Genomic DNA, 13004 nt, shown 5'->3' on the forward strand with positions numbered 1-13004 from the left:
ACTTCATTTCTTCAAATGGGAAGGTGGTCATGTGATACATCTTTTTGATACAGAATTTCAAAGGAAAATTATTAATGGCGAAACCCGCACATCGATATCTCAAACCGTTTTTATGATCTCAACATTTGAAGGTACTAATAAATAAATGATAAAACAATGAAATGAATGAGTACGGTACCTATTCATTGAATAATTACAGTACGTGTTAGTGAACACTAATAGTAGCTTCTACTCACATTTTAATACTTTGAACAGAAAAAAATGTCATAGCAAGTGCTATCACACATGTAGTATTAACTACGTTAAAAACAGGGGTTTTCGCGAATTTCTCAAAAATGGCTCCATCGATTTTGATCAAATTAGTACCTAAAATAGTCATTGATAAGCCACAAGTCTCATATCTGTAAAAATTACACGAGCTCCGCCCCATCTATGCAAAAAGATTTCCAATTATCAGGCTTCAGATACAATTTAAACGAAAAATTTTAAGTGGAAAAGATTGAGAATGGAAATCTCTACAATTAATGTCTAGTAACATTCTCACCTACTCGTAATATTGAAAATAAGCTCAAAATTCGAGAAAATGTGATTATTCAAATGCAAACTAAGTGAGAGAGGCAACTGTTGATTCCAATAGTTCCTTGGTTGATTCTATTAAATCACTGGAAGAGATAGCAGAATAATTGATCTCGTTAGCTGATTGATTTTAAAATAGGATATAATGAAAATTTTCATAAAGGCAAGGAAAGTTGTGTCAGTGCGCCACATCAGATTTTTTCTCATGCACTTTCAATGTTATTCTTATTTCCTGAAAAGGACGAAGGAGTGAGTCAATTTTGTTGTCCAAAGAACTTGACCTGAATTCGTGCTGAAAATTTGAAGCTGATTGATCAATGCTCTCAAAAGTTCTTGCCGAACATACAAACAGGCAGAAAACGACTTTGGGCTCTAGTAAGTCAGAAGTGAGAACTTCTCTAAAGCTTGTTCAATAAAAATAGGTTGTAATTTTTTTGCGGTCATCAGGCTACTATAGTGAGGTCCACGTTATAATGGCAGTGGAGAAAGATAGGAGACCAACGTTGCCGAACCTGTCTTGTCAATGCCTTCTATAGACGGTAGCTGATACAGGTTTATTAACCCAATTGTAATATTAACTATAGTATTCTTATATAACTTGAGTGAAAAAACACTCACATTCTTTGGTGTGGCAAACATAGCCCTGTACACATATTAACAACAGTTAATATTAACTGTTCATAATAATCAATTATATTTTATTAAGCAAATATTTTTCAATAATTTAATAATGAATTTACATAATTAAGATGAAATATTTTGTTAATTAATTATTAATTCTACATTGTTGAAAGACGATCTGGCAACAGAGCAAAGCGAGAAAGAGATAGCGCTATCCGCTTTGTTGAATGATTGACAAGGATAGCAGTACCATATTGCTAATCAATCACTGCCATTATAACGCCTTGAACAGCGTCCGATCCCCTTCATCAATAGTAATAAAGCAACCTGTACCCTGTACACAGATACAATAGTAGCGTCCACCAGCTGTAGGGGAAACTATTATGAAATTGAAAATGACATGTACATTTGAGTAGACCCAAACAATTGGTAGCCGCTACTAATGGCCAGGTATAGTGAACGCAACTCCTGTGTGCAGGAGACTCAATACACTGCTCACATAATTTTAGTCACACATATAAATATATATTATTATCTCACTTATAAAGTCTATGGTAACAATTCTCTCCCATCACAAAGCTAGTTATTATTGTCTAGGAACAATATTCCTGCTTGCCGTGCAAAATCACATTCCGTGCTCAAAACTCGTGTTTTCCGAAAGATTCAAATCAATAACAGATGTCAGTACAATAATCAATAATAATAGCTTAAGATTTGGGAAAAATATTGTTTGCAACTGATGTGCAAAACGTTTTGCCAAGTTTCACAAAAAGTGCTATTTGTAACTTACCATTGTTAGCATGTCACACTCTTGTAGATTCTACAAAGATAGTACCATTAACTAACTTTACCATACATCTGTATATAACTAAAATCGTAGAAATGACATCCAGCATTAAACAAATTTTTCTTGTAGTGGAAGCCGTTCTTCTAAAACTTTCAAACCGAAGAAGAACATACCAGAAGGAACTCACCAGTATGACTTGATGAAGCATGCTGCAGCCACTCTGGGCTCTGGAAATCTTCGATTGGCGGTTCTGTTACCTGAAGGAGAGGATCTCAATGAGTGGGTTGCTGTTAATAGTAAGTGTGTTTTTTCAGCAACATATTCCACCATTCTTAAAAGTTTTTGATTTACTTTTTTCCAACAACTCAAATTTTATTTAGCACATTTGGTTAGATGGTTTTGAACGTCATATATTTGGTTAGGTACTACCGGCAATATAAAATAAAATAATATTATGAGGAAACCTTGAAATGATTGCGGATCTCACCCTTCATAGAAATCTAAACTATAAATTCGTTCAAATCTAACACAAGTTCATTGGTCCAACTTATAGCGTAATATTTGCTTATGTATCAGTCATTAGATAAAAATAGAATATTAAATACGTACATTTAGTTGGTGAAATTGTGACAAATTTTTCCAAAAATCCCTCACAATATATTACATTTATAAATTTTATAAATAAACCCATTAACGAAAAATTGCCTAAACCATATTAATTCGGAGATCTTGACACTAATTTGAATTGTGAGAAGCCAGGTGTACTCGTAGAGCATTACTTTTCACATCGCCGTCGTTGCGTTAATTTTTAGATTTTGCCAACCGATCGTCATCCGACATTTCTAATGGAGTAATTGACAACACAGAAGATAGGTTATGCGGGCTCTGTGTGACCATGTCTATGTTTCAGGCAGTGTGAGTTGGGGACTATGTTGCCGACACTGGTGGCAAATCCATCCTTCACAGTCCGGCAACTGATAACATTTGAAAATTCGGGTTTCCGTGTCTAGGAAAACTTATTGCATATGCAGACTGCATAATTGCATATAAAGACTGCATAAGGAATTCAGGTTGAATAATAATGAACTTCCAGATATCAAACTATAGTCTGTGCAAACCTTATATTGCAGCAGTGCTCTTATGAAGTGCCTGTTAGCTAATTGTGTGAGAAAAAGAACAAGAAAGAAAACGTACGCTTTTTTCATAGAATCAGCATAAAAGTGGCAACAATGTGTTCCTATTGTCAGTAGCGTAGCCAGGATATGAACACCCCCTATAGATTATTAACAGTGACCTTGCCAACATAAACTTCATGATAAGGGGGGGGGTGAGCAGTGATCAATGACCTACAGTAATATTGTAGAATTCTAGGCTATTTTTTCTCAAATGTGAATCATTTCAAGTTAGGCTCAATTCACACTTACGCGACTCATGTCGAGAAGAGACTTCGACTCTAGTCTCTTCGCGACGCAGCATGTATTTTCAAATTGTGACACACAGACCAGTCGACTCTAGTCTCCGCGTCCTCACGACTATAAGACTGAGTCGAGCGTCGACTCGACATGTTGGTCGAGTCTCGACTTGAGTTGCGTAGTACCGTGCATTTTTCAATGAAAGTAAGGTCATGTTTTATGAACGTGATGTTTTATCATTTTAGATAAGACAATATAAATTTAGTAATAATTTAGATTTTGATTTTAGTAATAAGAATTAGATCAGACAGACAATAGAATTAGAATTAGATCAGATAAGACAATATATTCATAATAATTATTATAAAATTTGTTACATGCGAAGTAGTGACGAATTGGATCATATATTTTCAATAAAGTAAGGTAAGAAATGGAGTAGCATGGAACTGAAGTAGTGACAATGAGCAAAAAAGTCGTAAGGTCGAGAGACTGGAGTATTCTCGACTGGAGTCATACGATTTGAGTCGAGATAGTGTGAGTTTAGCCTTAGATATAATAAACAATAGTGAAGAAAGATGTATTCGTAGTAATTCATGAAATTTATCACATTTGGTCTCAACAAATCTATTTTCTATTTCACTGTTACAATAATTATCATGTAAATCTGAAAATAAGATTAATGGGAATAAACATGCGCAGTAGCGACTAACTGAAACTTGTATTTTTAATAAGGTTAGGTTAGAAATAGATTGCATGGAGCTAGAGTAGTGACAATGAGCATGATAGTATTGAGGTCCGAGAGATTGGAGTATCCTCGATTGGAGTCGTACGATTTGAGTTGGGATAGTGTGAGTTGAGCCTTAGGGAATATGCTTGTTACTTTTCATCTGAAGTACCTGAAATATTGAAATCGCATGGGGTTAATTTTGACAATTGGGGTTGATCTTGTAACATATATTACTAGTAGTTCTGTGAACAGTAGACCTCACGTGGTATTCTCATCCACAAGTACCTGATTGAAACTATAGACCTTATGGAAATACAGCAATAGACTGGCTTCTCCACACATCTGTGTAATCACTTGTCAGCTGATTTATGATGAACAATTCTATAGTATGATTTTTACTCTAATATTTGCGTATGAAGGAGGCTCCTTTTTCCTTTTATATTATCCTAAATGCAAAATTTCCAAAAACCTTGTATATACGTCGACGCGCAATAATTAAAAAAGGAACATACCTGTAAAATTTCATGAAAATCTATTACCACGTTTCGCCGTAAATGCGCAACATATAAACATTTAAACATTTAGGCCGGCTACGGAGCTCGACCGACCGTCAGTGCGTATGTACCATCCTGACCGTACGCATCGATGAATCAGTTTTACGCATTCAGAGCTCGACCGACCGTCAGTGCGTATGCACCATCCTGACCATACATCAGTTTTTCTGACTCACAAAATGGACGCCTTTACAGATGGTTTAATTGCAGCTTATTATCTTCGTAAACGAAAGATTAAAAGACGTAGATATCAAGTTCACCCAAAGAGCATTTCTAAGGGAATTTAGTACCATTTTATATAACAAGCTACCTCAAATCTTGAAAAGTAATGATGATTTGAAGATTTTCAAAAAACAAATGAAAAAATATTTAGTTGATAAAGCTTTTTATAGTGTACAAGAATTCCTTTCAAACCTAAAATAGGTTGAACTACTTAGTGTTAGAATTATTATGTAGCCTAATAACATGACTTGTCTTATACTCCATGACTGGAGTCTTTAGGACGTAATCTAAAAAAAAAAAAAAAAAAAAAAAAAAATCATTGCTTGGGGTGGAGATACATTACTCAACTACCTCAGAATCTCCATCAGAAATTTTGATGATTTATTTTGAGCTCGTATCACCATTGGGAATACTTGCAGTCACTTTAAGCTACGGATCAAATAAATGTAGATAATATTAATATTATTATGATTTTTTCAATAAAAAATTTAAAAATGATTAAAGAAATGTATAGAAAAACTCTGAATTCAAATATGACACTATTAAATGAATTCATTCATTATGATATTCAATTCAATATCAGCTGATTGACGGGCAGAGGTGTCAGCACATCGGTCTACTGATCAGTACAGCTCTGAAAGATTCTATTTGTTTCAGTAGCGCGTCAGTCGACCGATGGAACGGATGCGCACGAGCTCGACCGATGATATTCGTACGCTGTATAAAACGCATGGTCCTGACCGTGCGCGTGCGTGCCGTCAGTCCTGCTCTGTACGGATACATGGAATCTCTATGGAAAAGACAAGCGCGACTGACGTACGCACTGACGGTCGGTCGAGCTCTGTAACCGGCCTAAGAGAAATGCCAAACCGTCGACTTGAATCTTAGACCTCACTTCGCTCGGTCAATAATGTCACCATTAAAAAGCATAAGAGAATCAGGAAAGATTGGCATGTTACATCTAACAATAAGATATGGTGTTTCTGTAACTTATTTTTGAATACATTTTTTACTACTCAGGATCAATCATTGCTGACACTATAAACTGCATGACATGGTTTACACTAACAGGATAAATAATGTAACATTATAGTCTATCAAAGCAGTACCATCACAACCATCCAATTTTGAATGTTTTTATCAATTTCACAAAACGCATAAAGTCAATATATAAAAACATAAGTCATTAATGAAACACACAAATTACAAAATATTACATATCTAACAATAACATTTATTCCTATTGTACGGTAATTTCCACTGGAAAAGTTTTGATTTTATTCTTATGAAACATTCTCTTTCAATTCTCCAACCACTGTTCAGTCGATGGATAAACTTTTAAAATCGAAATGTTCACATTCCATATATTAAGTTAGTGGAATGGGACTTGATTGAAAGTTGGTTGTTAATAAAACAATCCTATATAGTAATTTTAATAATGTTTCTTTATTTGCTTCCAGCTGTAGATTTCTTCAATCAAATCAACATGTTGTATGGTACAATAACAGAATTCTGCACCGAAGAGAGCTGTCCTATAATGTCTGCTGGTCCCAAATACGAATATCATTGGGCAGATGGTCACACTGTCAAAAAGCCAATCAAGTGCTCGGCGCCAAAGTACATAGATTATCTTATGACTTGGGTTCAAGACCAACTGGATGACGAAACTCTTTTTCCTTCCAAAATAGGTAATATATTTATGTTTTTGATTATTTGTTCAGTGAAGTGAATCTAGCCATATTAAAATAGCATTCAACTTCAGCAGCTGGTTGCTTGAGATCCGATCAAATTTCAATATCTTCAAAATGACGCAATTCAACGACAATACAACTATATTTTATTGGTCTCATTTAAACGTCACTATATGGTGATAGAAGTGTAGGTTACCACAATGTCAAATGCCTCCTGCATGGCTGGATTTCTAAATGGACTAATAAATAGACAGTCCCGCCGCACAAGGTGGGCTCAGCTTGCTGAGGGCTAGGCCCATATCTTTGTGTAAATGCATTGTGCTGTCATTTATCGGGCAAAAATACAAAGTTCTAGGCTATGTCGAATTCAATGCTCAAAATAACAGAACTACATCAAATACAATTATTAATTCAACTTCATTGTTCTGAACAAAGTTCAGGCTAGAGCTACTAGAGGACTGTAATTTACTATTCAAATAATCAAATACAAACAAGGGGCAAAATTTAATCTTCAATTTGAGCCAGGTTAATTGTACAGTTAAACTCTGCATTAATGAACAATAAAAAAGAGCAAAAACTCACCAGATTTAATCCAATTTTGTCTACTTGCCCTTTTAAGCCTTTATTAGGTGTTTTGGTCAGGTTCAGGGTGGGATGAAAATCTGGGAATAAGACAGGTCTGGCTTCCGGGCTGTCTTTTCGTTGATTCTGTAGAACGTTGATTCGTTGAACTTGCAGGCTATGTACTGGGTTTTGAACAAAGCTCAAACTGGATTCTTTATAAATTCAAATCTGATTCAAATTAATTCAATTCAACACTATTTACGCTGTTATACTCATAATTCACACACACTACACTAAAACAATTATCTACAAGAAATTTCCGATCGAATTACATGACAAAAAATACAAACTCGGTCTTCACAACAAGACAACGGGCTGACAAGACAAGACAAACTGAACTGGGACGACTCACAAAAACATCCAGAATGCCAAGCAAGCAGGACGGTTTGCGCCGGCGCAAACACAAGCCTGCTATTCGCAGAACCAGTCTGGCATTTTGGCGCTACAGTTCGAATGCTCTGGCCAAACCATACCCCCGCCTCTGAAAAACTATTTTTCAGCCAAGTTACAAAACTGAAAAAACCAAGGAAGGGAAAAATCCAGACATGACAAAAAGAACAGAACACCAACACCAAAAAACAACACAAAAGAAAAAATGCAACAAGCACAACAACTATTGAGTTGGGAGTGGATATAATTGCATTATTACTAGGTCGAACACGGAAACAACGATTACACTTAAAAACACAAATACGAAAAATATAGAGCGAGCAGACAGTATCCAGGATTTCTGTCTGATCAAGGACAACAATAACGAAGGTCCAGCATGACAATTCTTCTTGTGATGATAATCAATCAACATCGATACGAAAGTGTCGGATTTTGGTAAGATCATCTGATGACAAGTCTCAAATTCCAGTCCAGCATGAGACAAACGACCGCCGACGCGAATCACACCTTTATAAATGAATGGAGACAGGCGACGTAGGCGCATAGAACAATCTTCTCCCTTCTCCAATTGCACAAATTCAGATGAAAAATGTATCTTCTGTACCACTTTACATAGATACCTCTCAGCAACATCGAAATCTGATTCTTCTGATTGGGGTAAGATTCGTAAGAATTTGAGAACAAGAATTACAATTCTCAAAAGACGACCATAATCCGAACAACGACCAATCAATGAATATACTGCATTGCTGTTACAATCAGGAGATTTTGTGACTGTCAACACTGACGGTTTTTTCGCCTCCGGTGGATCCACGATCTCTTCCATTTGAGTTCGGACGGGCCAATCGCATTCGTCCTCTGCTATCCATGATGGACCTGAGAGCCACAACGGAAAGTTCACAAGCTCAACTGGTGATAAACCTCTAGACAAACAATCAGCGGGATTTTCAATTCCGGCAACATGCATCCACTCCTGTATACAAGAATCCTGTATTTTAGCGACGCGATTACCAACAAAAGTTTGCCATTTCGCGGATGGAGCATTAATCCAACACAAGGTGACTGTCGAATCAGAGAGTGCGACAATACGAGACACATGACAACGTTCACTAATAATAGTGACTACTGAATTCATGAGTTCTGCCAACAAGAGTGCCGCACACAACTCCAAACGAGGTATTGAAACAACTTTAGATGGTGCTACCTTGGACTTTGAACACAATAATACAACTCTTGACTCCTCGCTCTTCTTCTGCGACTTCACATAGATAACTGCACCATAACCAGACAATGATGCGTCACAAAAACCAATCAAACTGATGTGAGAATCCTGAAACAAACCAACGTGACGTGGAACAGCAAATTTCAACAATAGAGGCAACTCTTTTTGACAATTCTCCCAAAGAGTGCAGATAGACTCAGGCGGCTTCTCGTCCCAATCCACTCCTAATTTCCACAGTTTCTGGACAAGACATTTTAGAAATAATGTAAACGGTGACAAGAGACCAAGTGGATCATAGATACGAGCCATCACTGACAGAATAGAACGCTTAGTAGCGACGACCTCACCACACTGGACGGAAAACTGAAACAGATCAGTTCTAGGTTGCCAATTCAATCCCAAGATAGCCAAGGAGTTGTCTGCTTCGAAATCCTTGTACGAAAACGATTTCTCTTCCTCCGAGAATTTCTCCAACATTGATGGTGAATTTGAAGTCCACTTTGTGAGCGAAAAACCTCCTCCCTCAAACAGCTGCTTGGACTGACGATACAGCTCCGCGGCCTCTGACTCTGTGGCGACAGATGTGACTAAGTCGTCCATGAACATGTCTCTTGGTATTCTCGCCTTGGCTGCTGGAAAACGATTTCCATCCTCCTCTACAAGCTGGTGGACGGTGCGAAGCGCCAAATATGGAGAGCTTGAAACACCAAAAACAACACAATTGAGCTGATAAATTTCGATCGGATCCTCCGGCGAAAATCTCCACAATACACGCTGATAACGACGGCAGGAATCCTCCACTAATATCTGTCGATACATTTGTTTAATGTCGGCAGTTAGTGCGATTGGGAACAAACGAAAATTAACTAACAAAACAAAAATGTCAGTCTGCAATTTGGGACCAGCATGAAGAACCTGGTTCAATGACAAACCGATGATGTTCTGGAACCAGCATCAAATACAATTCGGATGGGCGTGGTAGTGCTGCTTGCTTTCACGATGGCGTGATGCGGTATGTAGTAACCACCTCGGTCTGTCTGATCTGCTACAAACGACATGTGACCCTGACGTAGGTAATCGATCAATATTTCATGATATGAAATACGAGTATTGCTGTCAAGCTCTAGTCGTCTCTCCAAAGTCAGCAGTCTGCGTTCGGCGACAGCATACGAATCTCCCAAGCTGCTGGGCGGCTCCGCAAATGACAAGGCAACAACAAAACGACCAGAATTCACGCGATGTACAGACTTCCGAAAATTTACCTCACACTCCAACTCTTCCGGTTTCAGTTGACAGCTTGGTGCAGGGCACGATTCCAACTCCCAAAAACGTTCCACAAAACTATCCAACGATGGACTACTAACGAATGGACTACAGATGGCTGTAAAACAATTCTACACATTCGTTGTTGAAGTGAGAATCGGCGCTCTCCCCATCAGAATGTGACCAAAGACACTATTAACAGTCATCAATTCGTGCGATTCACCTATACTAGGACTCCCACGCAGCAAGTGAGGAACTAACTCCGCACCAATGATGCCATCTATTCTACTAGGAAGGTAGAATTTGTCGTCAGCCAGTGTGAGATTTTCAAGATGATGAAGTTTGGATCTGTCGATTTCACAAGAAGGCAACTTGTCGATGACTTTATCTACCACTGTGGCATCCATCGAAAACTTGACGGTAGGATCCAACTTCGACTGAATCGACACACAAGTACGACCTCGAACTTCACTAGTACCACCACCGAATCCACGAACAACGGTTTTCATGGGCTGGAATGGTAGTCTCAAACGCCGACACAATTTGGCTGTAATAAAATGACACTGACTCCCGGTGTCAATCAAGAAACGAACATCACAAAGCTAATCATTACAATCTCGAACATGTGCAGTGACGGTCGATAACACAACGGTCGAATTTTCTACATCGTTGGATGTAGAACAACAACTAATAGGTGATGTGCCACCTGCCTTGGAGTTCGACGAGGACGCAACACCTTCATTGGAACTTGATCTGGAAAAGTGCAATAAAGAATGATGAGATTCTCGACATTGAGCACACTGAGTTTTACTACGACAATCTCTACTCAAATGATCCACATCAAGACAACGAAAACAACAAAACTTTCCTTTAAGCAAACAATAACGATCCCAAGGAGTCATTTTCAAGAAACTTGCACAATCTACTAACCTATGACCCGGTTTTGAGCACTTCAGACAATTTTGATTTTTACTAAATGCATCGTCAGATGAATCATTAGATTGAACCACAAACACCTTTGATTTATTATCCTTTTTGTGCCTCATATTAAACGATTCAGTCTGTTTCTCATCAGAAGGAAGAGTCTTAATTTGCTTTTCAATGAATTTGACATAATCGGTATAAGTTGGCATAGCCTTGTCACGGACGGCCGATTCAAAATTTCTAAGAGAACTTGGATCCAGCAATCTCAAGCCATGATAGAGGAATATCGAGTCTGACAAATCAGTGAGTCGATATCTCTTCACTGCATTGATTGAACTGCAAAACCCATCCAAAATCGCAATACAACCTGCCTTTGATTCTGATTTTATTGGACGAAATTCAAAAATTTGTTTGAAATAGGCATCGACTTGCGCCCGTGGATCGTTATAGCGGGTCAATAATGCCTGCCAAATTATTTGATAATTATTAGCCAATGGTGGCAAATGACGACAAATATTTGCTGCTTGTCCAGTAAGTCTACTTACAAGATATTGGACCTTCTGCTGATCGTTCAAACTCTTGTTGTCATGTACCAATGCCTTAAATAGTTCATAAAACACCGACCAATTGAGTCTGGTTCCCATCAAATTTTGGAAGGTCGATTTTGGGCAGTACCGACTCGGACACGACCGGCTGTGCACTAGCTGCTGAAGCTGCCGTAGATTGAGCAACAGCATCAGTCGCCTCTCTCTGTTTGAGAGTGTTAGTCCTACTTTATTTCATATTATTTTATGCCACTTTGTTTATAAATTTTTTGTAATCTATTTCTTTTTGAAGCTCACGAACGGACGTAAGTCTTGTGAGCTCCACATTCTATTTCTTGTAATAATTTTTGTATGTACATTGTCAATTTGATTTTCTATGTTGTACAAGAGATGAATGAATAAACTTGAAACTTGAAACTTGAAACTTCAATATACTGAAACAGATCTAGGTGTGAGTCGTTGAATGCTACAACATAATCTTTATTCAACTCAAGTTCCAACTCATTAACCACTAATTCTGTCTTTTCATAATCCGAAATGGTCTGAGACACCCGAGGATACAAGATTAAAAATTGCTCAGCAACCTTTGGATCAGAGACATTTTTAGACAGTTCATAAATTCTTTGCAATCTGGCATACAATTGTACCAGTTTAGCGCGATGCACCCTGATTTGTTTCTGTAATTTTTCCTCCATCTTGAACTCATACACAAAACAATTCAGCCCCGACAATACAAACAACAGACAAAAAAAACAAGAATGAGTTCAAAACTAAATGGAAGGAAGAATCACGACTAGTAAGTTATCAAAGTTAAACTTTGATTATCAATTCACAAGATAAGTTACTGCTGAAGACAAAACTATATGATTAGATAATGTTCTTCCAACAACTCACAAACAAACGATAACTTGTTGAATTGAACAAACAAAATCATGCTGTGATTAACCTTCACTAACATGTATAACAAAATGGACAATACAAAATCCAACAAACAAACAAATTCCCGAAAAAGAGCACAATGAGCCTAGTTTCAGGAAAATTACAATTTTAACTAAAATAAATTTAATTTCAGACAAATACAAATTGACAAGAAACCTTGCTCTAGAACAAGGCTACAACAAACTCAAGTTGAGCATAGATCAGACCATTCTCAACATGCCAACATTGGACAAATACGAAACTGCTTAAATCCAATGTGTGTGAATTAATCAATAAATTACAAATCTAAATTCATCACGGTTCGGAGGATCAGAAATGTTCTGAACAAAGCTCAGGCTAGAGCTACTAGAGGACTGTAATTTACTATTCAAATAATCAAATACAAAACAGAACCAGTCTGGCATTTTGGCGCTACAGTTCGAATGCTCTGGCCAAACCATTCATAACTACAATAACTACATACGAACAGAAAGAATAACCTAATTAATGTAACTTAGCAGTTAATTA

The 13004-nt window shown here is 37.4% G+C and overlaps 1 protein-coding gene across 1 annotated transcript in view; it reads left to right on the forward strand.

Moving 5' to 3' along the window:
• The window catches only part of LOC111049736 (MOB kinase activator 1B), a 30688-nt gene that overhangs the window by 2770 nt on the left and 14914 nt on the right, over positions 1-13004 (forward strand). The window contains exons 2-3 of the mRNA XM_022335896.2: positions 2114-2280; positions 6360-6587. Of these exons, the coding sequence (XP_022191588.2) occupies positions 2114-2280; positions 6360-6587 (395 nt within the window). The remainder of the gene's footprint in view (positions 1-2113; positions 2281-6359; positions 6588-13004) is intronic.

This window comes from Nilaparvata lugens, chromosome 1 (genome assembly GCF_014356525.2).
Source record: "Nilaparvata lugens isolate BPH chromosome 1, ASM1435652v1, whole genome shotgun sequence".
Lineage (NCBI taxonomy): Eukaryota > Metazoa > Arthropoda > Insecta > Hemiptera > Delphacidae > Nilaparvata > Nilaparvata lugens.